Source organism: Urocitellus parryii, chromosome 11 (assembly GCF_045843805.1).
Source record: "Urocitellus parryii isolate mUroPar1 chromosome 11, mUroPar1.hap1, whole genome shotgun sequence".
NCBI classification, from domain to species: domain Eukaryota; kingdom Metazoa; phylum Chordata; class Mammalia; order Rodentia; family Sciuridae; genus Urocitellus; species Urocitellus parryii.
This window is the reverse complement of record NC_135541.1, coordinates 105,230,595-105,257,169: the sequence shown is the minus strand read 5'-3', so window position 1 is coordinate 105,257,169 and position 26,575 is coordinate 105,230,595. Positions and strand designations below refer to the sequence as shown.

The 26,575-nt window shown below is 35.5% G+C and overlaps 2 protein-coding genes across 12 annotated transcripts in view; one reads left to right on the top strand and one right to left on the bottom strand.

The window, feature by feature from the left end:
* Positions 1-5,557, bottom strand: part of Capza1 (capping actin protein of muscle Z-line subunit alpha 1) — a 33,918-nt gene extending 28,361 nt beyond the window's left edge. Inside the window, exon 1 of the mRNA XM_077791009.1 lies at positions 5,328-5,557. Coding sequence (XP_077647135.1) covers positions 5,328-5,366 — 39 coding nt within the window. The 5' untranslated portion in view covers positions 5,367-5,557. The remainder of the gene's footprint in view (positions 1-5,327) is intronic.
* A 22-nt stretch (positions 5,558-5,579) lies between these two features.
* The window catches only part of St7l (suppression of tumorigenicity 7 like), a 224,905-nt gene continuing 203,909 nt past the window's right edge, over positions 5,580-26,575 (top strand). For all 11 annotated transcript variants that reach the window (XM_077791008.1, XM_077791006.1, XM_077791005.1 and 8 more), the window contains exons 1-4: positions 5,580-6,290; positions 9,065-9,147; positions 13,814-13,976; positions 22,865-22,919. In XM_077791008.1, coding sequence (XP_077647134.1) covers positions 6,083-6,290; positions 9,065-9,147; positions 13,814-13,976; positions 22,865-22,919 — 509 coding nt within the window. In that variant the 5' untranslated portion in view covers positions 5,580-6,082. The remainder of the gene's footprint in view (positions 6,291-9,064; positions 9,148-13,813; positions 13,977-22,864; positions 22,920-26,575) is intronic.

The window sequence follows — 26,575 nt, the reverse complement described above, 5'->3', positions numbered from 1 at the left end:
CCCCATCCAGAGTTTTAAATTTTGTGATCCACTTAAGGATTTATTTGTTTTTGGCAAGGAGATGGGAAAAATTTATACACCACACAGAAAGAGAAAAGAGCAAATAATGCCTGGTCCTATATTTTTTGTTTTTCTGAATTTATTACAGCAGGAGGAGGAAATACTTTCATAAGTTGTTTGCAAGGCTGCTGGCAAGTATATATACATAGTCATTTTGGTATCCACAAGACAAGATGGGATCTATTAGGAAAAGGCCCCCAGGGGGGTTGAATGTTCCCAGTAATGGTATGGCACAGCACCTGTGATGGCAGCAGGTATTTATTTAGATACTGTAATGCACAAAAAGGCACCCAAAGTATAGACACATTCCTGAAAATGATACCTAGAGATTACCAGAAACAATTTGAAGAGGGGTGTTTTATTGGGGGTACGGGCATGTGAGCTGGGGAAATATGAAAATTAACGAAGCTGTGATCTCTTTTGCATCAATAGGCTGTGTCTACACTGTGTTCTTGATGCTGTGCTAAGCACTAGATAAAAAGACATGGTCCAATTACTAAGGAACTCAGTCTTGTTATCAGGGAAATGTAGGCAAGCAGACAATGTAAGAATCTCCTAGAACATTTTAATGTTTCAATTTTTAAAATAGAGATTTCTTTATTGGAGTTTGAAAAAGTTCATCAAACTTTGTTGGGGCGGTTTGATTCAATTCCCCCTATTTCCCTAACTTAGAAAGAAACGTGTGGCCCACTTATTTAAGTGATTTTTCCAAAACCACACATCTATAACCGATGTGATTCTGCATTCTTTGTAATGTTTTGAATAACCAATAAAAAAAATAATAAAATAAAAAGTAAAAAATAAATATTAAAAAAAACCCCACACATCTAGTTGTTTAAATGCACACCAGGGAGAACCCAAGTCTTCTAACACTCTAAAACATTCTTTCCACTACATCACAACACCTCACTTATAATTCCTTAAAAGGATGTCTCTATTCTGGTTTTTCATTCATGGTACGTGAAAAAAAAAAAGTGTAGTGAAAAAAGCATGGGTCAGAATCATACAAACCTGGGTCTTAATTTTCTGGCTAATTATACTACTTTGTTTAGCATTAAGGCTGATTCTAATAAAATAATTTAATGCTTTATAAGAAATTATGATAAACCTGTACTCTTAACAAGGATTGTACCTGCTTAGGCTTTGTGCTCCTGACCCTGAATTTTGTAAGACATTCTATGAATATTACTCAGCAAAGCTAACTAAAAAGAAGTGAAAATAAAGAATGAAAGTACTGTAATGAGTGTGGTAGCCCAGACTACTACTCCCAGCTACTAGGGAGGCTGAGATAGAAGGCAACAAAGTTCAAGGCCAGTTTGGGTTATTAGCGAGATCCTGTATCATTAAAAAATTTTAAAAGGGCTGGGGATATAGCTCAGTAGTACAGCATTTGCCTAGCATGCATTAGATCAACCCCCAATACTACAAAAAACCTACTGCTCCCCATAACCCCCCCCCCATGAAAGTGTTAATGCTAACTGATGACTTGTCATAGCAAATAGCTTTAGGGCTTACTTCATTGTACAAGAGTAATGACTCCTCTAGTAAACTGAGGAGGGAATACATAATCAAGGAAACCTAGTCTAATATATTTCCATGAGCTCTATCAGAGCCCTCAATCCCTGAATCTATTTATAACATTTTTTACATCTCTACTAGTGATTTTGATAAATCTGTTTCTCAAAAGAGAAAAAAAAAAAGGCTTACAAGAGAAACTATTGTCTAAACTAAAAACATATAGATCTATTTCTCAGTTAATTTATTTTATTTATTTTTGAAGTTATATACAAATATTCTACTAGTAAGGCTAAAGGGGGGGGGGTCACGGTTTTTCAGCCCTAAAATTCTCTTTGCATTTGTTTAAAAAATGATGAATTGTGAAATGAAGGAAACAATGCAAAGAACCCAAGCAAGTAGTTCATTCCACATTTCAAGCTTCCTAATTAGGGTATCTTGGTTTTGCTAAGCACTTAGAACTAAGTAACTGAAGAGTTTAAGTACCTAGAAAAGAACTCAGGATAAAGCTAAAAGCATATATTTCTGCATGTTATTACATTTTCCACTTCCTGTTTTATTTAGACAACTCATCATGACCATTTCAGGTAACAATGAAGAAGTTAAAAACCCAACTTCTGGTGGGGCACAGTGGTGCAGGCCTGTATTCTCAAGTGACTCCGAAAGCTGAGGCAGGAGGATCCCAAGTCAGAGTCTAGCCTAGGCAACTTGGGGAGACTCTGTTTCAAAATAAAAAATAAGAAGCGCTGAGGATGTAGCTCGATGGTAAGGAACCACTGAGTTCAATTCCCAATATCGAAAGAAAGAATTAACAAACCAACTTCCTCTTTATAAATGTGATAAAACCCTCAGCAGTTAGTTTTAAGAATGAAAGATTTTATTAGCTTTTTTTGTAGAAATGCTTGCAAGGAAATCAGAGACTATCATTAACAAATTTACTTAAGGGTCCACTGCTTTCATGTAACAAAAATAAAATATTAAAAATATTTTAAAAAATTAAAAAAATATATTAATAAAATATTTAAAAATAAAGTCAGCAATATTAAAACATATCTGGCATCATGGCTTAGATGTCTTAAAATAACCCAAACCAAATACAGTTGAGTCTTAGCTAAGAGGGGGAGAAAGGAGAGGGAAGGGCAGATTTTCAACTTCCTTTAATAATTCAAAATACAAATTAAGGATGAAAATATCTTGATTTTAAAAAAATCAGTTTAATAGTGCTATGGTTTGTATAAATCTTATAGGACAAAAATCTCATTATTTACAGTTTATGACTTCTAAGGCATTCGTATCAACAATTCCTGTTAGAAAAATACTTTCTCAATTTTTAAAATTCAGTTAAAAGATATCTCAAGGGTCTGGGGTTGTGGCCAGTGGTAGAGCACTTGCCTGGCATGTGTGAGGCACTGTGTTCAATTCTCAGCAGCACGTATGAATAAATAAATAAATAAAGGCCCATCAACAACTAAAAAAAAGGTACCTCGAGTCTAGAAGAAGGTAACAAGTTAGGAGAATTCATATAATCTTTCAGATTCATAGATATAAATAGGTTTCACCTCTGGGAATAAAAACCTAACAAAATTTTAGTAACCTCAAATCATATGGATTTTTATAGTATCAGCTATAACTTAATTATACACCCTAAGGAAGACAATGTTGTTAATCTAAAAAAATCTTTAAAGTCAGGAACAGTAGAACATGCCTGTGATCCTTGGGAGACTGAGGCAGGAGATCACAAGTTCGAGGTCAGCCTCAGTAACTTATTGAGACCCTGTCTGGAGATTTTGAAAAGAGCTGTGGTTCATTGGTTAAGTGCCCTTGGGTTCAATCTCCAGTACCCCCACCAAACAAATTTACTAAATATGAATGAAATTCAACAACACTTTTTGGCATATTTACCAATTATGGTTTGCTTATTATGCCATTATTAAAATTAAGAAACAAAAGAAGTACACTAGAAGAGGAAACTGGTCTGGATTTGTTATAAAATCTAGGCAATTAATGTTACTGATTAACACACTTAATATCTAAAGACATTTTAATTTGCCCATTGAAATACATACATATTTTCCCAAGTTTAATTAAAAAGGCATTGCAGCCCAATGGCAAAGACAAAAATCCAACATTGGCTAAATGTTATCACTTCAACACAATAAACCTCAACGTTTATTTTTACCTAAATTCCTTGTGAAATCTATTGTAACAATTTTTTGCTTAAAATAAATGGACCATCAGTAGAGCTACCAAATATTTTAACCCAGAATTTTCATAATTAAAATTTATATGCACCATTAACTATTTGCCTTACAATAAACATTATTGGTTTTTTCCCAGCATTGTTTTTTCTCTAAACCTTTAATACTTATGAGAATAAATTTTCATTAAGAGAAAACCTAATGATAAAGTGTCATTCAATTGCTTTTAAGTGTTGAGTACCTTCTTTGGCATTTCAAAATGGCATGCCATATGTAGATATATCAAATTATTCTGTAGAGAGGACTCCCGGATCATAAAGAGTTCCCCTCTTCTCTCCAATCTCTATCTAAATAATATTAATAATAAGATAAACCTGGCTAGACTTACAGAACACTCAGGGGTGCACACTTGGAACTAATAGTCGCTGTTGGAAACAAAAGACACAATTCTTGTTCTATAAGGAGTTATCCGGTGAGAATATTCTAATTTCTACAAGCCTTAAAATGCTGTATTTAGTAAAAAACCCTGACAAACTTTTTAAAAAATGTGTGCAGTTGTCAGTAAAATAGTTATTCTACCTCACTTGGGTCCTGCTCTTGTACTTAAAGACACTTTTAAACAAAAAAGTATATAAATTGCACATTGACAAATCCAACAATAACCAAAGACACCACCATGGGGCATCAAAGAAGGCAGGAGGCTTTGTCCAGACTTGATTGTGTTAACATAAGGTTTATGCACTACGTAAAACCTAAGTTTTAAAAAAATTCATTGGTTATTCTGGATTGGTTAACAAGAAGCTGAGAACTATTTTTAAATAAATTATCGTTAAGAGGATGCAAGATGCAAGGGAGAGAGTCACTTAGGGGGCCGTAGGCACATGCAAACACTCATGGGAGCATCTGCAGAGAAAAGTGGTACTCAAATTCTGAAGTCAATGCCCGGAGGCTTACACATTTATTGTAGGTAATTCGTTCAGCCGACAGTACAGGAGAAAATAAGTGCTTGTGTAGTGAGAGGGACAATACTTGGGGATCTCTCCCAGTAGAGAAGTCATGACAGCAAAATCACTTCCTGAGGAAGGAGGAGCAAAAGGGAAGTTAAGAGTCCACCCTGACCAGGAAGTGACTCGCCCTAAACTAGCCCCAAACACATCAAAAAATGGGGGGATGGGGTGAGCCCCGACAGCCTGAGGCGGTAAAATAACTGCTGCTTAATACATCGCGACATCACCATCGCCCACTCTCAAAATTACAGAAAAGAGTCCACAGTCACAGTTCAATAAGGGAAGTCTCTTCTCATACAGGAAGGTCACTGGGCTGTGCCCCAGGTCCGGGAGGAAGAGAAGAGAGTAAAGGAATGGGGAACTGGGGACACCGTGGGGCAGAGGAAAGCCCCTTAACAGGAAAGCGTCCCGACTGCAGAGAGCGCATGCCAGCACCGGAAAAGAACCTTCTTTTTCCTGGGGATACAGCCAGGCTTCCCACCGCAGCCGGGTCGGGCCCCTGTTCCCAGTCGGGGGAGGAGGTAAGAGAGAGAGGCGGACCCCTTACCTTCTCCTCATCCGACACCCGATCCTCGAAGTCGGCCATCTTGGGCTGCTCTGGCCCAGCCCGGCCGCGGGCGCGAGGCAGGCCGGGAAGGAAGCTGAGTGATGGAATCACCGCAGGGGCCGTCGGAAGGACCCGCCCGGAAACGCCGAGCTAGAGGGCGCCATATCAGCTACGCGCCGGGGGGTGACAGCCTCGAGCGCCTGTGCCCCAGGAAGTCGACTTTGCCTTCAGGGGTTTGAAGTCTATTATCTTTCTCTCTGAGTTATAGTCGTTCCCCGTTCATCTATTGGATGCTGGCAGCCTGTTTCCACTGTTCTTGGTGCCTGGGCTCCTTCCGACTAAGGAGCACTTGTGACTCCTTTAAATTTTTCTGTACCGGTGATCTCCATGGCAGCCGAATCCAAAGCGCTAAGAGCTGGTCGGCTCTTGAAAAGACCGGTGGCTTTTCCAACCCCGGGAATAGGGTGAAAGGTGACCCTCATCTCGTTTGGAAGCAAAACCACTCCAGCGTGACATCTTAGTTCAGTTCCTCCAGAATAGGTGCCACTATTGGCCCTTCCCCCCCAACTCCCTCCAAGGAAAAGTTAGGCCCAGTGTTGGGTCCTGCCCGCCACCTTCCAGATCTTCTAGGTCCCGTTCCCAGGACTCAGCCTCTACCGAGGCCAACTTCAGGTCCTCCACTATCCCAGGATTCCCGACGCTCGGTTTCCTGCCCTTCTCCCCTCCCAGCTCCCGGCGCCTGCGGGAGCGGCAAGATGGCGGACGGGGACGGCTGGGGTGAAGCCGCGACTGCTGCGGCATTTCCTCCTGCACCTGCTCCCGGCCTGAGCCCGCCGCTGGGCTGGAGGGAGCGGCTGCGGGCCGGGCTGGCGGGAACAGGGGCCTCGTTGTGGTTCGTGGCGGGGCTGGGGCTGCTATACGCTCTGAGGGTACCCCTGAGGCTGTGTGAGAACTTGGCAGCGGGTGAGAGGCCCAGACCTCCCAGGGACGGGCGGGGACCCAGGAGAGGTGTCTGGGGCCAACGCCAAAGGGCAGATAGGAGGAGACTGGGTTGCTCGATCCAGTGGGTTCAGTTTCTCCTGGGCCATAACCCCGCAGCTGATTGTCAAACCTGAGTTGCAGCTACCGACTCCTCCCTAGGCGTCTTAAGATCCGCCCTCTCCTGTCCTCGTTTACCCCAGGAAAAACCACCTGACAAGCTGTAAGGTTTTAGGTGGTAGGACAGAAGATAGCACGACTCTCAGACTTGGATACAGAATTTATATACACTGTCACCATTTGTAGTCCCTTGAAAATCGTTCCTTTGAGTCTCCAGCTGCCCAGCTAAGAGGGACCCACAGCCAGACAACAAAGGCATACATATCTGTAATACAGAGATCTCAGGAAATGCCACGGTCTTAATCTACCATTCTTTTGTTTCAAAGTCGATCTGTTAAGAAATAGTTTTCGTAGTGTTTTGTCTTTTTTTCTTAAAGGCTTTGAGTAGTAAAACAGATCAGTACAGGAAGAAGAGAGTGAGCTCCACAGACAGTAATGGGTTTGTTTGGTTCTTTCAACATTTGTACTGTGCTTGTTATTTAGCAGCCTGTTTCCACTGTTCTTGGTGCCTGGGCTCCTTCCTACTAAGGTACAAGGACATGTAAGAAGCGTTAATCTCCATGGATTCTACAAATAACTATTCTTTCACTGTAAACAGGACGAAGTGGATGGGGCCCAGGGCATCTTACCATGTTATTACAACATTTCTTTTATTCATGTTCTGAGCAGCAAACTCAGAACAAGATGGAAGAATTCTATTAAGTTATGACTTTGTCAGTATAATGGTTAATTTTTTCTATAGTGAGAGAAGGCAGATGTCTCTTTTGTGAGATATGTTCTGAAATATTTTGGATATTTTAGAAAATCAGTATGATATAAATTCAGATCTAATTGATTACAAAACAAGCTACAGAACTAATTTGGCATCTGTAACAGGTGTATCAAGTGTTTAATGGTAGTTTGTATGCTCAGTGAAATGTTTTTCATTGTGTTTATCCTTTATTTTTCTATGTATTAACTAAATACATCATTTAGATGAGAGTAATTCACTATTACAGATTTTTATTTTAAAACACAAAAAGATATATATAAGAAAAGAAAACAAAGTATTTGAGACAGTTATTTGAATTGAATTTGAATCAGGACTTCTGTAAGTCAGGTGCAGAGAGCTCTTAGTTTGTTACTTCTCTTCCTAAGCTATTTTGCCTTTCTTGCTGATTTAACTAATTTAACCAGATACACACTGGATCTTTCCCTCTAATTTGAAACACTGGTTCATATCTAACCAAAGTAATTAGGGAGTGGTTTTAAACTTCCTTTGTGAAAGTGTGTGTTTATCTTCTTATAGATTTGCAAAAGGTCTAGTGTAAATTATGACTTAAAAGTACAGTGGTTAAGCAGAGTACAGATGGCACACACCTGTAATCCCAGTGGCTCTGGAGGCTGAGTTAGGAGTTCAAAGCCAGCCTCAACAAGGGCAAGGCGCTAAGCAACTCAGTGAGAGCCTATCTCTAAATGAAATACAACATAGGGCTGGGGATGTGGCTCAGTAGTCGGGTGCCCCTACCAGTTCAATCTCTGGTATTAAAAAAAAAAAAAAGAAAGAAAAAGTGCTTAAAAGTCTTTTAAGTATTAAGAAACAAAACAAAAACTCAGTGGTTAAAGAAAAACCGGAACAACAATGACAACAAAAATTCAGTGGTAGAGTGCTCCTGGGTTCAATTCATAATTTGCTCCCCCCCAAAAAAAGCTTGTTTTCTTATTTAGATTTCATATGTGTACTAGTGATTAAATATGCTAAAATATGCTTTGAATCCTTTTTTTTTCTTTTTTGGTATTGGGGCTCTAACCCAGGAACATTTTAGACAGTTGGAGCTATATCCCCAACCCTTTTTATTATATTTATTTTGAGACATGGTATCATTAAGTTGCTTAGGTTGACCTGAAACTCGTGATCCTCCTTTCTTAGCCTCCTGAGTCACTGGGATCACAGGCAAGTGTCACCATGCCTGGCTAAGTATGAGTCATTCTTAAAAGCATTTTGGGTTTTGTTCTGTTTTTAGTACTAAGGATTGTACCTAGGGCCTTGTACATGCTCAGCCTTATTTTGATTTTTTTCTTTTTTAACTAATGAACAGTATGAAATCCTAGCTTTATATGTGAGAATGTATTTTTTTAAAATATGTGATAGGATGGGAATTTATAGTGGTGATTTTAAAAACTACAACTTCTTCAAATGAATTTCATACTATATATTAAAACAGTTTCTGATTTAGATGGTTGGACTTAGGATTTTTCAACTTTACAATGATGCCCATAAGGATTTAGTAGAAATTTTGAATTTTGATCTTTTCCTCGGATAAGAGTATGCTCTTTTCCATGCTGGGCACCAACAGCGAGCTGCTCTCCTATTAAAGGCAATCAGTCTAGAGGATAAACAACCAATACTCCATAGTGTACTGTGTTGCTAAGCTATGGTCTTTAGAAGACTAGTCAAATCACGTGTATTATGGACTTAAGAATATTTTCAATTTATAGTGAGTTCATTAGGACACAACCTCATTGTAAATCAGGAGTATCTGTACTCCATATGTCCCTCCATTGCATATTTGTAACTTAAGTACTTAAATTTGTGTGTGTGTGTGTGTGTGTGTGTGTGTGTGTGTGTGTTTAACTTTTGTGTTTTTTTCTTTTAACAGTGACAGGATTTTTAAATTCATTGACACCCAAATTCTATGTGGCACTTACAGGGACATCTTCTTTGATATCAGGACTAATATTTGTAAGTACTTTTTATTTTTTCCATTCATGTTTTGATATGTAGATAAAGATCTTTTATATGGTTATAATAATTGCGAGTACTTACATATCAGCATTTCAAAAATGTGTTTGGTACCTAGTAACTTAAAGTTACCTAGTCAAACAGGTTTGGAGATTGGCAGTATTTATTGCATATTAAAGACATTTGTACTGTAGTCAGGAAGTGTTGGGATGGGTTACAAATTTAATGTCTAAAGGACCCAGATTAGTAATAAAAAATGAATGAAATCAGCAGAGTGTAAGAAATTCCTTATTTACTTTGAGGACTAGGAACTTGCAAAGTTCATATTCCTTCTAAAAGGAACTGAAGATAATTGTTGTCATGTAGACTTATGACTAGTACATCTTCCGGTTTTATAAATGATTTTAAGAGAAACTGGATATACAGACTTTATATAAAATCTTTCAATATTTTAATATTAACAACTTAAGTAGACTAAAATTTATGTGTCTAGAATTCAGCCTATAGTTTTTACAATCCCCATTATTTTCCCATTTACAGATATAGTTTTTATCTGTAAATGGGAAAATAATGGTATTCATGGGATTATGAGAACTAAATGAGATGAATATATAAAACTTGTAACCATGGTAGTTGACTCAATAAGTATTTAATGAATTTTGGCTATTATTCTGGGAAGTGCCCTAGTTAGAAACCTGTTTTACTTTGATTCAACTTTTCCTTTAATAAGGTATCATTTTTTAATTTAAAAATATATTTTTAAATTTTATAATATCCACTGAATCTAGTGTTTTCTAATATACATTTTGGAAAACTACTGCTACAGATAAAAATCTTTTAAGTATTATGTCATGTGTGGCCCATGGATTTTTGTATTCTTTTTCTTATCTGTAGGTGGTGCTCTCCAGCTTTAGTAGAAATAATATCATTTGTATTGGACTTAAAAATAGGGACTGACACTATTTTTTTAAAGTAAATGTTAGACAAAAAAGGAATTTTTCTCTTGGTTTAGAAAAATTTGAATTCAGGAGAAAAAATATATGGTAATATAAGTCACAATTTATTGGTTTATAAGATCCACTCATAGTTAAAGCATATTCAGTCTTATTCTAGCATATTTAGTTAATAGAATAAATGTGAAATCTAAAATAAGAAAATAAGCTATTTTTTCTTTTTTGGTGGTATTAAGACAGTATCAAACCTATGGGCTGAGCTATATCCCCAGCTCTTTTTATTTTTTATTTTTAGACAGGGTCACTCTAATTGCTGAGATTGGCCTCAAACTTAGGATCCTTGTAAGTCATTGGATTACAGGCATGTGCCACCATGCCTATCAGAAATAAACTGTCTTTAAATGGCTGATATGGGGAAAAAGCATTGATTTCGGAACAGGATCTGATTTTGAGTATCAACTAGCTGATAACTTTGGGCAAGTCACACAAACTGTAAAATTTCTCATTCCTTCATATTTTAAAGAGGGGATATCTTATATATCTAATTCATAGAAATATGATGTCTAAAACCATTTAAAAATTTGTTGTTACTCTTTTTGAAATAGGAAATTCAAGTAACATTTTAAAGACTAAACTATGTCATTACCCTTGCAGTACTGATAGTTTTTTAAATTATTATTATTAGCAAAGGTTGTTGTGTATATAATTTCTCTTACTATCTGGACTTACATATGCACATACATTTACATATATACATACATTTACATGTACACTGAAATATATTTGGGAAGCCATTGAATATAATGATTAGAAGCTCTGAAGTAAGACAGACCTGAATAAGAAACTCACTTCTGCTTACTCCCCAGTGGTGGTAACTAGAGCTAGTTATTTGAATTTGGAATTTGTGTCCTCATTTCTATAATTAGTTATTATGAGAATTAAATGACATAATGTATTATAAAGGACTTGGTAAAATGCTTGGCTCATGGAAAACTTTTGATAAATGTTAATTATTATTATCATTGTTTATTTGTGTGAAAAAGTTGATCTAAAATTTCAGAAAACTTCAAATTCATATTTATTCATAAAAATGCTATAGTGAAGAACAGTTTATTTTTGTTCCCCTTGTGATTTTAGTTCTTGATGGCATTTATCCAATTTTTAAATCCAAGATTTATCCAACATAAATCTTGTCTTTTCTGTCACATAAACAGTTTCTGCTTGTGTAATTTCTTCTGATTGTTTCTTCTTTAAGTTTCATCCCACATCTTAGTAAAATATATGGTATAAGCCAAACAGTGACCACATTTGGTGGGAATTAACTCCTTGTTAACTAGTAAGAGTAAGCAGAAAGGGAAGCCATTTTAGGTTAAGCATAAAACATTAGTGGCATAGGAAAAAAAAAGGAGCAATTTGATTTTCTAGCACTTTCCTTTAAATATTGTAGCATTTAGTCAGTGGGCTACAATATAGTACAAAACAACTGCATAGTTTAGGCACACAAGTAGCCGCTTTATTATTTACTAAGGCAAAAATCAACATTCCTAGAGATTTGAACACTGTTGTGTGTTGTGTGTGTGTGTGTGTGTGTGTGTGTGTGAGAGAGAGAGAGAGAGAGAGAGAGAGAGAGAGAGAGAGAGAGACTGACTCAGTGGTCAGTAATTTTAAAAAAAATTATAATCTTTTTAGGCATTTGTAGATGTGTTTGTTTACTCTTTAAATGAGGTAATATGTTTCTCCATTACATTTAGCAGAATAGTCTGTTAACTTTTTTGAAGGGGGTTTGCTGAGGGTTGAACCCAGAGTAGTCAAGCCCTGAGCCACAATTCTAGCCCTTTTTATTTTTTATTTTGGGACAGGGTCTCACTAAATTGCTTAGGGTCTAAGTTGCTGAGGCTGGCTTTGAACTTGCTATCCTCCTGCTTCATCCTCTTGAACTGCTGGGATTAAAGGCTTTTTTATTTGAGATAGGGTCTTGCTAAGTTGCTGAGGCTGGCCTTGAACTTGTGATCCTCTTGCCTCATCCTCCTGAATCGATGGAATTATAAGCATGTACCACCACACCTAGCTGTTGTTTAACTTTCTTTTTTTAAATATGTTTAGTTGTAGATGGACACAATCCCTCTATTTATTTATTTACTTAATTTTATGTGGTACTGGGGTTCAAACCTAGTGCCTCACACTTATTAGGCAAGCACTCTACCACTGAGCCACAACCCAGCCCCTGTTGGTTACCTTTTTAAGGGACATGATCCATAAATAGGAGGAAGATATTGAAGTAACTTTATAGTTGAAACATAGAAAACTAGTTTTTCAACTGAAAGCCCCTGATTTATTAATGTAACAAATATGTAGAGAGCCTTTTATATATAGACATCCCTTCTAGATGTTGAGTATACCATGGTAAGCAGACAGATTCTGGCCTCTTGGAATTTGGTCTAGAAGGTGATTATTGATATTGATTCATTTGACAATTTTTATTGAGTGCCCACCGAGTGTCACTGTTTCAAGGCACTGGGCTTATAGCAGTGCATAAAACAAAGAAAAAATCCTTGTCCTTATAGAGCACACATTATACTATGGGGATATATAATAAAAGATAAAGAAGTAAAATAAATAGCATGTTCTTAATTTTTTTTCTTGCATGTTCTTATTCTCAGTGATAAGTGGCAAGGGGAAAAAATGAAGCAGAAAAAGGCATATAAAATGTGGGAAGAAAGTTGAAATTTTAACTAGCTTAGCGAGGAAAAGCCTCACTGAATGGTTGTTTTGTTTCTTTCCCTTTTTTTTTTTTTTTTTTGTTTGCTTGCTTGTTTTTTGTTTTAGTAAAGACCTGAGGGCAGTGAGGAAGGGCTGTATGCAAAAAAAAAAAAAAAAAAAAAAAAAAAGTCTGCTTAGAGGCTTGAGGAATAGCACAATTATTGTAAGTGAAAAGATTACTATGAAAGGAAAATAAGATCTAGTGGAAGCACAACTACCTATTCTATTTTGTGGAATCAGGAACTAAGTTCCCCAAGAAATTGTCATTTAAGATGAAACACAAAGAACCAGACATAGGGAGTTGTAGAGGTTGGAATATCCAGATATGAAAACGTCTACTAATTCATAGAGAGCTTCTTTTGATTGGTTCCTTTTTTTTTTTTTTTTTTTTGGGGTACTAGGCACTGAACCCCGGGTGCTGAGCTACATTCTCAGTCCTTTTATTTATTTATTTTGAGACAGAGTCTTGCTAAGTTGTTGAGGGTCTCAATATCTGAGAATCTGAGACTGGCCTGGCCTTGAGCTTGCCATCCTCCTACCTCAGTCTCCCAAGTCACTGAGATTATAGGCATACAACAGCATGCATAGCAAACAGTTAAATAACTTATAAATTAAACGTTTATTGTTTTTAATGCTTTATTGCAATGTTTTGCCTAAGCTTGTTAAAATGGAGCTCAAGTAATAAGAGTTCTAATGCATTCTGCTGTTATATATAAATTTAAAATAAATGAATAAATAAAAACATTTAAAAAAACTATAAAAATGGTATTTTACTTTCATATGGCATGTGCTTTGGGGGGAAATCTTAGGTTTGTTTTCTTGAGGGAGAAGGGAGTAAATGCATTTAAAATGTTGAATTGAACAGGAATATCTTGAGAGAATGTTTTAATTTGAGCTTATATATCTGCTGATCAGTTCTATTTTAAGTAAAAGATGTTTTTTCTTTGTCATAGATTTTTGAATGGTGGTACTTCCATAAGCATGGCACATCTTTTATTGAGCAAGTATCTATAAGCCATTTGCGACCATTGATGGGAGGAACAGAAAGCAGCATTTCAGAGTCAGGTCCTTCTTCAAGCAACAGCCAAAGTGAAACAAGCAGACAGAATTTATCGGGTAACTACTTTTTTAATATGTTTTCACAGCTGAATAGTTAAGACTGAGTTTGGCTTTGGGAGATAGAAAAACAACCATGTGCTGAGAATGTTTGTATGACTCTGGTAAATTCATATGTTGAAACCTAATCATCAATGTGATAATGTTAGGAGATGGGACCTTTGAGAGGTTATCCTATCATGAGGGTGGGGATCCTCATGAATGGTATTATGAAGGAGACTGTAGAGAGCCATTTGCCCTTACCACCTTGTGAGGACAAAGCGTAACCAGAAGGTGAATCCTCACTAGATGCTACTAAGTTTGCCAGCACCTAGATCATGAATTTCCCAACCTCCAAAAATGTGAGACATGAATTTCTGTTGTTTATAAGCTATATAGTTTATGGTATTTTGTTACAGCCAACCAAACAGACTAAAATAAAGAGAACTTTATCTTTCATGTAAATAAAGGTGATCCATGGCTAGTGGGGAGAGCAGTGATCATCAGAAATCAGATCCCTTCAATTTTGTTAGTCTGCCATCTTCAAATGCAGTTTTTACTTTGTGGTCCAATGTACTTTCTCAGGCTTTAGTCATCATATCCATGAAGCATTCAGCAGGAAGGAGAAAAGGCCAGGAGATGGACACTATTTCCCCCATCTATCTCATGGCAGGCAAAGATACTTCCCAGAAGCATTATATATTATTTCCACTTACTTTCTACTCATCAGACCTTTGTTAAATGGCCACCACTAGTCATAAGGGAGACTAGAAATTATAATCTTTTTCTTGGTGTGTATATACACAGCAAATAATCAGGAGATATTATTATTTGCCAAATGAGAAATCTAGGAATTTACCAACTCTACCAAGAGAGCAAAATGGGAAAAATATTTTTTCTCTTCAGTTTTCTTACAGAGGCATCAAAGTTTAGTTCCTAATGTTTGAATAGTTCATTGTCATACTTGAATTGTGGATAGTTCCTCTCTATGTGTCTAGTAATAGAAATCAAGTATTATTAATGATATGTAATTAGGAAAGTAAAGTTTTCAAAGTCAAATAAAAATGATGTTTTTGGATTATTCTCATTTGGTATAGTAAAAATGATAATATTAAGAAATGAATGAATTCTCTAAAATTCCTATAATGTCTCATTTGTTCAATAAACCCAGTCACTAGTTATGTCAGTTTAGTAGAAAATACCGAGTACAGATCCTGGCACTTTTTAAAATTTGGTCAGGTGAAGACCAAGATGAGTAGAGGTGGGGTTGGTAGCCATTTGGGAGTTCAGGAAGGAATAATGATGATTTTCTTAACTGTCTCTTTTCTCTCCTTTCATAAAATAGTCCTAAGAGCAGTGTAGATTAAAATGAATATGATATATATATATATATATATATATATATATATATATATATCTGTCCCAAAAAAGCTCAAAGTTCAGTATATGAATAATTATAACAATAATACACAATGTGATTTTATTCTTTATTGTAAGACTGACCAAATCATTCAAAATGATAATGAAGATAACCTTAAAAACATTCCAAGTTGGTAGGAGATATAGACTTACAAATAGTTGACAGCAAAAGATTATGGTTAGCTGCTTTTATCAGGTATGTATATAATACTGTAGTGACAGAAAAAAGTAGTCAGTTAGTGTTCAGTTAGTTTTAGCAACACAAAATGTTTCACAGAGAACAGGTTTGAATTGGACCTCAAAAATGAGTCAAAGTCTCTCAGGGTAACTTCATGTCATTCTATACTATTATTATCTTCCATAGACATATATACTGGGAGAAGCAATTTTAAATGTCTACTCACAAGTTTTAAGTTCCAGAGCCACATTTCTGACTCTTGCTAGACATCTCCACTTTTGATGATCCTAAGCACCCTGAACTTACTCTGTTCAAAATGAAACTAATTACCTTCTCTCCCTTTACTGTATTAAAAAATGGTTCTCAAACTTATTGGATTTAGGAATTTAAACACAAATTACTGAACATCTTAAGTAGCTTGTACTTTTTTATTGTATTCATCATTATTGTCAGACTAGAAATTAAGCATAAATTTCAAAAATTATTAATTTTAAAATGTGACAATAAAGCCATTACGTATTTCTAGAGACTGCATTGTGTTCTCAAAATTCATATGTTGAAACTACAACTTCCAATGTAATAGTATTTGGAGATAGGACTTTTAGGAAGTAATTAAGATTAAATAAGGTCATTAGGGTGGATTCTTAATCTGATAAGATTGTCAGCCTTACAAGATAGGATGGTGTCCACCACACAAGAGAGTGCTACTGTCTGCAAGCTAGGAAGAGAATCATCACCAAATCCAACCATGCTAGCACCTTGGTCTTGGACTTCCGCCTCCACATTATGAGAAAATCAATTTCTGTTGTTTAAGCTACCTAGTATGTTATATTTTGTTATGGCATCCTGAATTGAATTGATATTTTGGTACTAAGAAGTATGGTACCACTGTAACAAATACATCAATATGTATAAGTGACTTTGGAACTGGGTAATGGGCAGAGGCTAGAAGGGTTTTTAGGTGAGTGTCCAGAAATATGGACATTCAGGGCAATTCTGGTGATATCTTAGAAGAAATTGAGGAGCATGTTATTAGAAACCAGAAGAAAAGTGATTCTTGTTATAGAGTAGAAAAGAAATTGACTGAACTGTGTTTAGCATTTTATGAAAGGTAAAATTTGACACTGTGAAATTGGATATTTAGCTGAGAATATTTCTAAACAACGTATTGATGGAGTAGCTCATTTTCTCCTGCTTTATAGTGAAATGTAAAAGAGGAGAGATGAATTCAAGAAGGAATTCCTAAGCAAAAAATGAAGCAGAACTTGAAGATTTGGAAAACTCTCAGCCTATCTATATTGTCAAAAATGAGAAAACTTATTCTGAAAAGAACTCCAAGGACGTGACTGAACAGCCTTTTGAGATAATATTTCCAACTCGTGGACTTGACTTGATCAACTATCAGCAGAATTCAGGAATAGAAGTGGATTTATTCCAGAAAGGCATTGACAGTTTGTACTAATGGAGACAAAACAAAACCAAATGAAGGACGATGTTAGACTGCTTGGATTCTGTAGGACTGTACCATAAAACTACATAGCTGCAAGATACTGCCTTCAAAAAAGACCAACCCCTAAAGGGGTTGTTTAAGCCACATAATTTATGGTGTTTTAGTATGAAGTCCAAGCTAACTAATGTACATGTTATGAAAATTAATTATATTTCCCCAAACAAGAAAAAGCTTAGTCAGGAGACTAGCATTGTTTTACATTTGTTCAAATCTCTTTAATGTCTACCTTAATATAGGACAGCTTATTTTCATATGTTTCTGCACTGTCTGTTGTGATGTTTTAATTAAAGCATATGAGGAAAATCTAGGCTTGCACAGGTATGTAGTTGGAAAGGGGGAGAGTATTTTAATAGATGTTTCAGAAAATTGTGGATATTCTTTTTTTGGGGGGTACTACATCAAAACTCGCTGAAGGGTGCTTTCTAAAATTGTAGTTTAATATGGAATTTGAACATTACTTTCTCTGTTAAAATCTGTTCACTTTGAATGGATCTTTTTCCCATAGTTTTAAAATATCACATTTGCTATTTGGAAAATCCTTGTTCTCTGTGTTATGCTTATTTTAAATGTTAAAACATTTTATTGCATAACATAAGAAAAATCACGTTTGTTAATATCACTACTAAATCTTACCAAAAAAGTCTTTAGTATCGTAAAATTACCAAAATCACAGTTGGAGATACAGATTTTTCAAACTTTTAGTGTTACTTGAAAAATTTTATCTTTCGCAGCCAGTACTGTTAGTTTTCTTCCTTGAGGTTGACATCCTCACTTTTTCATTTTTAAGAAAATGTCTTTTAGGTACCCATTTGAATAATCACCAATTTGTCTTCTTGTGGATTTTTCAAGTAAAAGTATTATATGACAAAAGTGACCAGTTCAACTTACAAAATAATTGATTTTATTGGAGCTAACAGTCATAGCTGATATAATATTTAAAAAGTTGCCTTGGGTCCCCAGCACTGAAAAGAGAAGGTTGGGGAGGGGAAGAAAGGAAATAAATTTGCCAGTGGGGATGCTTCTCAGTGTTAAGAGTACTTGCCTAGCAGGCATGAGGCCCTGGGTTCATAGCACCAGGGAGGAAAAAATTCCCTTGTTTATACTACAGTGATTTGGGGCGAAGAATTCAATGACTGTTAGTACAATTTGGCATCACTGCCTTGACTCATACTAAAGTATAATGGTTTGCCAGGTGCCACATGCCTATAATCCTAGCAGCTCAGGAGGCTGAGGCAGGAGGATTGTGAGTTCAAGGCTAGCCTCAGTACATAGATGCAAAAATTCTTAATAAAATAATGGCAAATTGCATACAAAAACATATTGAAAAGGTAGTGCACCATGATCAAGTGGTGTTCATCCCAGGGATGCAAGGTTGGTTCAACATACAGAACTCAAAAAAAGTAGTTCATCACATAAATAGACTTAAAAGAATCACATGATTATCTCAACAGATGCAGAAAAAGTATTTGACAAAATACAGCATCCATTCAAGCTGAAAACACTGGAATAACTAGGGATAGTAGGAACATACCTCAACATCGTAAAAGCTGTATACATTAAACCCAAGGCCAACATCATTTTAAATGGAAAAAAAAATTGAAAGCATTCTTTCTAAAAACTGGCAAAAGACAAGGATGCCCTCTTTCACCACTTTGATTCAACATAGTCCTTGAAACTTTAGCCAGATTAATTAGATAAAAGAAATTAAAGGGATACAAATAGGAAAAGAAGAACTGAAATTATCCCTATTTGCCCATGACATGACTCTATATTTAGAAGACCCAAATAATTCCACACCAAAAAACTTTTAGAACTCATAAATTAATTCAGCAAAGTAGCAGGATATAGAATTAACAACCATAAGTCAATTGTGTTCCTATACCTCAGCAATGGGTCAACTGGAAGAGAAATTAGGAAAACTATCCCATTCATAATAGCTTTAAAAAATAAAATATTTGGGAATCAATCTAACAAAAGAGGTGAAAGATCTCTGCAATGAAAACTATAGAACACTAAAGAAAGGAATTGAAGAAGACCTTAGAAAATGGAAAGATCTCCCATGTTCTTGGATAGGCAAGATTAATATTGTCAAAATAGCCATACTACCAAAAGCACTATACAGATTTAATGCAATTCCAATCAAAATTCCAACAGTGTTCTTCATAGAAATAGAAAAAGCAGTCATGAAATTCATTTGGAAAAGTAAGAGGCCCAGAATAGACAAAGCAATCCTCAGAGAGAAAAGGGAAGCAGGTGGCATCTCAACACCAATACTACAGAGCTATAGTAACAAAAACGGCATAGTATTGGCACCAAAACAGACATGAAAACCAATGGTATAGCATAGAAGACACAGAGACAAACCCACATAAATATGGTTATCTCATACTAGTCAAAAGCACCATGAACAAACATTGAAGAAAAGGTAGCCTATTAAACAAATGATGCTGGGAAAACTGGAAATTCATATGTAGCAAAATGAAGTTAAACTCCTATCTCTCACCCAGCACAAAACTCCAAGTGAATCAAGGACCTAGGTATTAGAACAGAGACCCTGAGCCTATAGAAGGAAAAGTAGGCCCAAATCTCCATCATGTCAGCTTAGGAACTGAATTCTTCAACAAGACTCCCTAAAGTGCAAGAAATAAAATCAAGAATCAATAAATAGGATGGTGTCAAACTAAAAATCTTTTTAACAGCACGGGAAACAATAAAAAATGTGAACAGAAGCTTACAGAATGGGAGAAAATCTTTGCCACCTACACCGTATACAGAGTGGAACTCAAAAAACTTAACACCAAAAAAAAAAAAAATAACCCAATCAATAAATGGGCAAAGGAATTGAACAGACATTTCATAGAAGAAGTTTGATCAGTCTACAAATATGTGAAAAAATGTTCAACATCTCTAGCAATTGGAGAAATTCAAATTAAAACTACACTGAGATTTCATCTCACCCCTGTCAGAATGGCGATTATCAGTCAGAATACAAGTAACAATAAATGTTGGTGAGGATGTGGGGAGAAAGTTACACCTATGCATTTGCTGGTGGGACTGCAAATTGGTGCAACCACTCTGGAAAGCAGTCTGGAGATTCCTCAGAAAACTTGGAGTGGAACCACCATTCGACGAAGCTATCCCACTCCTTGATTTATTATACTCAAAGGACTTAAAATCAGCTTTCTATAGTGACATGGCCACATCAGTGTTCACAGCAGCTTAATTCATAATGGCTAAACTATGGAGGTGTCCTTCAACAGATGAATGGATAAAGAAAATGTGGTACATATACACAATGGACTGTTACTCAGCCATAAAGGAGGAGGAAATTATGGCATTTGCCAGTAAATGGATGGTACTGGAGACTATCATGCTAAGTGAAATAAGCCAATCCCAGAAAACCAAAAGCTGAATGTTCTGATATGCAGAACATTAACAGGGGTGGAGGAAAGAATAGAAGTTCATTGAATTTTAGACAAAGGGGAATGAAGGGAAGGGAGGGGAGATGGAAATAGAAAAGACAGTAGAATGAATTGGATGGGGAATGGAAATAGAAAAGACAGTAGAATGAAAGACATAACTTTCCTATGTTCATTAAATGTATGACCAATGTAATGCCACATCATGTACAACCACAAAAATGGGATGTCTACTCTAGTTATGTATAGTATGTCCAAATATATTCTGCTGTCATGTATAACTAAAAAGAACAAATAATTTTTTTTTTAAAAAAACCAGCCTCAGAAACTTAGCAAGAACCTAAGTAACTCAGCGAGACTCTCTTTCCAAATAAAATATAAAAAAGGGGTAGAGATGTGGCTCATGGTTAAGAGCCCCTGGGTTCAATTCCCAGTACCAAAATAAAAAAAGTATAGTGGTTATACCCACATTAACTTGATACTATTTGATTTTATATTAAATTATAATATGTTAATATTAAATTGTGCAGCAGGATGGTAAGATAAATGAGTTGCCTGGGGCACAAAATTTAAAGATGCCCTCATTCTCAGGGTCATATAACTGAGTCCACGTCAACACAAAGGCAAATCATGTCTCAGAATTTACTATGAAAACAGCTACTTTGCATTTCCATGAATCATACTTTAAGAACTGCTTTGATATTTGTTGTTATTCTGCTTATAATCCTTTGATAGCTTCTCACTGACTCAAGATTATATCTAGACTTTTTTCCCACAATAAAGTTTTATTTTTCCTTTTTTTCCTCTATGTTAGACCCTAATTTATTTTTATTAATTTTTAAAATTTAGATATGACAGCAGAATGTGTTACAATTCAAATTACACATATAGAGCACAATATTGTTCGTATCTCTGGTCATATACAAAGTACATTCACACCAATTCGTGTCTTCATACATGTACTTTGGATAATAATGTCCATCACATTCCACCATCATTTCTAACCCCCTGCCCCCTCCCCTGCCCTCCCCTCCCTCTGCCCTATCTAGAGTTTGTCTATTCCTCCCATGCTTCCTTTCTCTACCCCACTATGAATCAGCCTCCTTATATCAGAGAAAACATTCAGCATTTGGATTTTTGGGATTGGCTAACTTCACTTGGCATTGTCTTCTCTAACACCATCCATTTACCTGCAAATGCCATGATTTTATTCTCTCTCATTGCTGAGTAATATTCCATTGTGTGTCTATGCCACATTTTTTAATCCATTCATCTATTGAAGGGCATCTAGGTTGGTTCCACAGTTTAGCTATTGTGAATCGTGCTGCTATAAACATTGATGTGGCCGTGTCCCTGTAGTATGCTGTTTTTAAGTCCTTTGGGTATAGACCAAAGATAGGGATAGGTAGGTCAAATGGTAGTTCCATTCCCAATTTTCTAAGAAATCTTCATACTGCTTTCCAAATTGGCTGCACCAATTTGCAGTCCCACCAGCAGTGTAGGAGTGTACCTTTTCCCCCACATCCTCACCCACACTTATTGTTATTTGTGTTGATAATAGCTGCCATTCTGACTGGAGTGAGATGAAATCTTAAGAGTGATTTTGATTTGCATTTCTCTAATTGCTAGCAATGATGAACATTTTTTTCATATATTTGTTGATTGATTGTATATCATCTTCAGACTCTTTAAAATGGAATATAAGTTTCTTCATCAATTTCCTTCAGTCTACCTTTATTTCAGCTCGTCCTCCTACACCCTACCATCTGCTCTAGCCTAAACATGATGTACAGTTTTATGGTACTTCCTCTGCTTTGAATGTGGCAATCTTCTACTCATCTTTTATGATTCAATGATTCAGCATCAGTTCAAATGTCACCTCCTCCCTAAAACCTTCGCTGATTCCTCCAGAGAAAAATTCACTTTCCTTTTTTTTTTTTTTTTTTTTTGGTTGGAATAAAACAGGTCTCAACTATAGCACTTGTCATACAGTTTAGGTGATTGTTCATAATACTAACATTCATGCTGTATTTAATTCAGTTAAACAAGTCAGTTCCAGATACTGTGGTAGGCTTCACAAACATAAAAGTGAGCTAAGATATCATATTTGAGAGGGGAAATTAAAATCCAAACAGATAATCAATCACATTTTAAATGGTAACTGACATAACTGAATTATGAACCAAACACTATGGAGACAGAAATAAGGGAATGACTAGATTTAATTCTATGCTTCTTGAGAGCCAGGGTGATTAATGGTTTATTTGTCTTTGTATCATCTGTGGCTAGTTCTGTGCTTAGAATAACTGGGTAGACAGTGAATGTTGATTAAATAAAGATTTGACTGCATTTGTTTGAACTCTTTTTTTCCCATGTTTTTCAGAATGCAAGGTATGGAGAAACCCTTTAAACCTTTTCAGAGGAGCAGAATATAGAAGGTACTACATTTTGCTTTCATTATAAGTAGAGTGAAAGTACTATGGAAACATTTGTTTTTATAAATATATCACAGTTTCTTCCAGTTGGAGATGTTGATATATATAATAAGGTAAAAAGATTAGTTGAAGTTTTTGTGGCAGCATCTTGACTATATTTATAATCACTAGAAGCAATGCTTTAAATCATGTTTGTGATATATAATAAGTCCCTTAGTTTATGTTAGAAAGCCTTTTTTAAAGAATTCTTGAGGTTAAAAAAATTGTAGGTGTCAACAAACTCCTATGCATATGTGCTCAATTTCAAGATTTCAAGATTCACTAGAAAACATCAATTTGAATGTGAATATGAGCTCATATTTGTGCAACGGTACAGGATTTTTTATTGATTTTGTATTACCATCTCCTCTCTACACTACTGTGTTCATTTTTCTTCCAGTTTTATTGTGAATGAAAAAGCATCTCTAGAAACTTCCAACTATTGACATTTGGCTTTCATTTTTTAAAAATATGTATTTTCTAGTTTTAGGTGGATGCAGTATCTTTATTTTTATTTTTATGTTGTGCTGAGGATGAAACTCAGTGCCTCATGCATGCTAGGTGAGCACTCTATCACTGAGCCACAATCCCAGCCCTGACTTTCATTTTTATTTTGAGTAGGACTTTGTTTTACCTGGAGGTAGATTGTAGCATGTTATTTAACTCACTCTACAACCCTACTCTGTGCAACATGATGGAGATACAAAAATGATTAAACAATAACCCTTCTTTATAAGTACTTGATAGTGTAAGATAGAGGCATCCTAGAAAGTGAAAACTAGGCTTTTATGAGAGATGTCTTTAACCTGTATTAAGGGATTCTGTAAGAGGTCCTTGAACTTTCTACACTGTTTATTAAGTTATTGCCACAGTTCCTTGTTATATTATACAGATTCCACTTCATGAAGATTTTAAAGAGAAATTTCTTAGTACCAGAAATATGCTTCTTTTGAATGATTAATTCAAAAAAGTCTGAATTGGTTGATAATCATTTTGTAGTTCTAGAAAGTTTAAAGCCATACTGTAATCAATTCTTAGTAAATGCACTGAACTTTGTGGTTAATTTCATTTTAGGTTCCATTTGTGTCCCAATTATTATTTTTCCTCTATTGAATCTTTTTAATTTACTTTCAATGTAGGTTATATTATACTTTGTATTTCATCTGCCTCCAATCATTTTAGGAATAATATGGATTGCTAATTATTTTTAAATTTTTATTGTCTTTTATGGTGCTAGTGACCAAACCCAGGGCCTCATACATGCAAGATGAAGTGCTCTACCACTGAGCTATACCTCTAGCTCAGTATTTTCTTACTTTTAGAATGCATAGCAAAACTTTGATAAATTAACAAGAATTTGGTTTTCCTTTTTTCTTCATGACAATTTTTTTTTATAAACTAAAACTTTAGGGCTAGAGTTGTGGCTCAGTGGTAGAGTGCTTTCTTGGAATGTGTGAGGCCCTGGGTTCGATCCTCAGCGTCTCACATAAATAAATAAAAGATCCTTTGACAACTAAAATATATCTGCTTACAGATATAGATACCTGTTTAGGGGGAAAAAAAAGCTAAAATTTTAGCAAGGCTATTTATTTATTTATTTTTGTGCTGAGGATTGAACCCAGGAAACTTACACACCGAGTCACATCCCCAGCCCTTTTTACTTTTTATTTTGACATACAGTCTCACTAAGTTTCATAGGGTCTTGCTAAGTGGCTGAGGCTGCCCTCAAACTAGTGATGCTCCTGTCTCAGCCTCTTAAATTGCTGGGATTACAGGCATGAGCCACCATGCCCAGCTATTGTTTAATGGTATAAAATAACTTAAGAACTTTGATCATGTATAAATAACATTTAAAATGTTCTTTTCTGATACTCAGTTTTTCTGTTTGTAAAATATACGCATATTCATTGTACAAAATTAAAAATACACAGATGCATAAAAATGAAAGTAAAAATCACTTTTCCACCACTAAGTGTTAATTGCTATTAGTATTTTAGAATATCTCCATCCAGTCTCTCTTTTATAGGCACATATAGAAACAAAACTTTAACACCATACTCAAAGATATACATCCTACTTTTTTCCAATATAACATTATGTGAATTTCCCACAAAATTTCTTGATAACATGGATTTCTTTAAAAATGTGATTTTTATGGTTGTATTTTTTCTATTGTATGCATGCATATACCTTACTTTACCCATAGTCTCTCCCATCTGGGTTACTGAGATTATTTTTCCACTGTTAGCATTAAATTGGTATATTATAAGTATGTAGCCACATCTATGATTATTTCCTCAGGGTTTATTTATAGCACTGGTATTATTGAATCAGAGGGTATAAACAGTTTTTTTTCTTCCCTTGATTTTTGAAAATCATTACTATGTAAATTTAAAAATAATTTTTAAAGGAGAGAAAATGTTTAATGGAATTCCACCTAGATGTAACTTTTTTTTTTTTTTTTTAAAGAGAGAGTGAGAGAGAGAGAGAGAGAGAGAGAATTTTTTTTTAATATTTATTTTTTAGTTCTCGGCGGACACAACATCATTGTTTTGTATGTGGTGCTGAGGATCGAACCCGGGCCGCACGCATGCCAGGCGAGCGCGCTACCGCCTGAGCCACATTCCCAGCCCCTAGATGTAACTTTTTAAAGACGTTTGATAGATATTACCCAATTGATTTCTGAGAAGAGAAATGTATTCTAATTTGCATTTATTCCCATAACATACATATGCATATTCCACTTCATCCTTGATAACACATCTTCATCAGTTTGATAGGTGAAGAGTAAAACTTAATTTTAATTCACTATTTGTTTATTACTAATGAGATTTGACATTTAAAAATGTATTTACTAGCCTGGTGTGGTGGTGCATGTCTGTAATCCCATCTTCTTGAGGGGCAGAGGAAGGAGAATCACAAGTTTGAGGACCTTAACAACTTAACAAGAACAATCTCAAAATAAAATAAAAAGATCTTGGGAAGCATCTCAGTGGTAGAGTACCCCTGGGTTCAATCTCTAGTTTGGAAAATAAAAAGAGTATTTACTAGACAGTTTATTGTAGGGTTGGGTGGGATGAAAGTTTATAATTTTACTTTAGTGAAATATGGTATTAGGTACTGGTAATTGAACCCAGGAGCACTCTACCACTGAGATACTTACCCAGTCAGTTTTTTTTTTTTTTTTTTTTTAATTTTAAGAGAGGGTCTTGCTAAGTTGCCCAGGCTGTCATCAAACTTGTGATCCTCCTGTCTCAGCCTCCCGAGTTGTAGAGATGATAGGTGTGCACCACTGTGCCCTGCTCTGTCTATACACTGAAAGCCCTACACCATATTGATATTGAGTAGAAATTCATCTCCTTTCTTTTAGCTTCTATGGAGTTTTACTTGTAATATTTAATTTTTATTCATTGAGAATTTATTCAAATATATTTAATGAGATATATATCTAACATTGTTTTATTCCTTCAAATCCAGTATTCAGAGCATTGTTTATTGAATAATTTATTCTTTCTGATTTCATTTTTGATGTTTTATTATCATATTCTTAATTAGTTTTTGTAGATTATCTCACTCATTTTGCTAAGTATAATAAATTTTTAAAATATCCTGAAATAGAA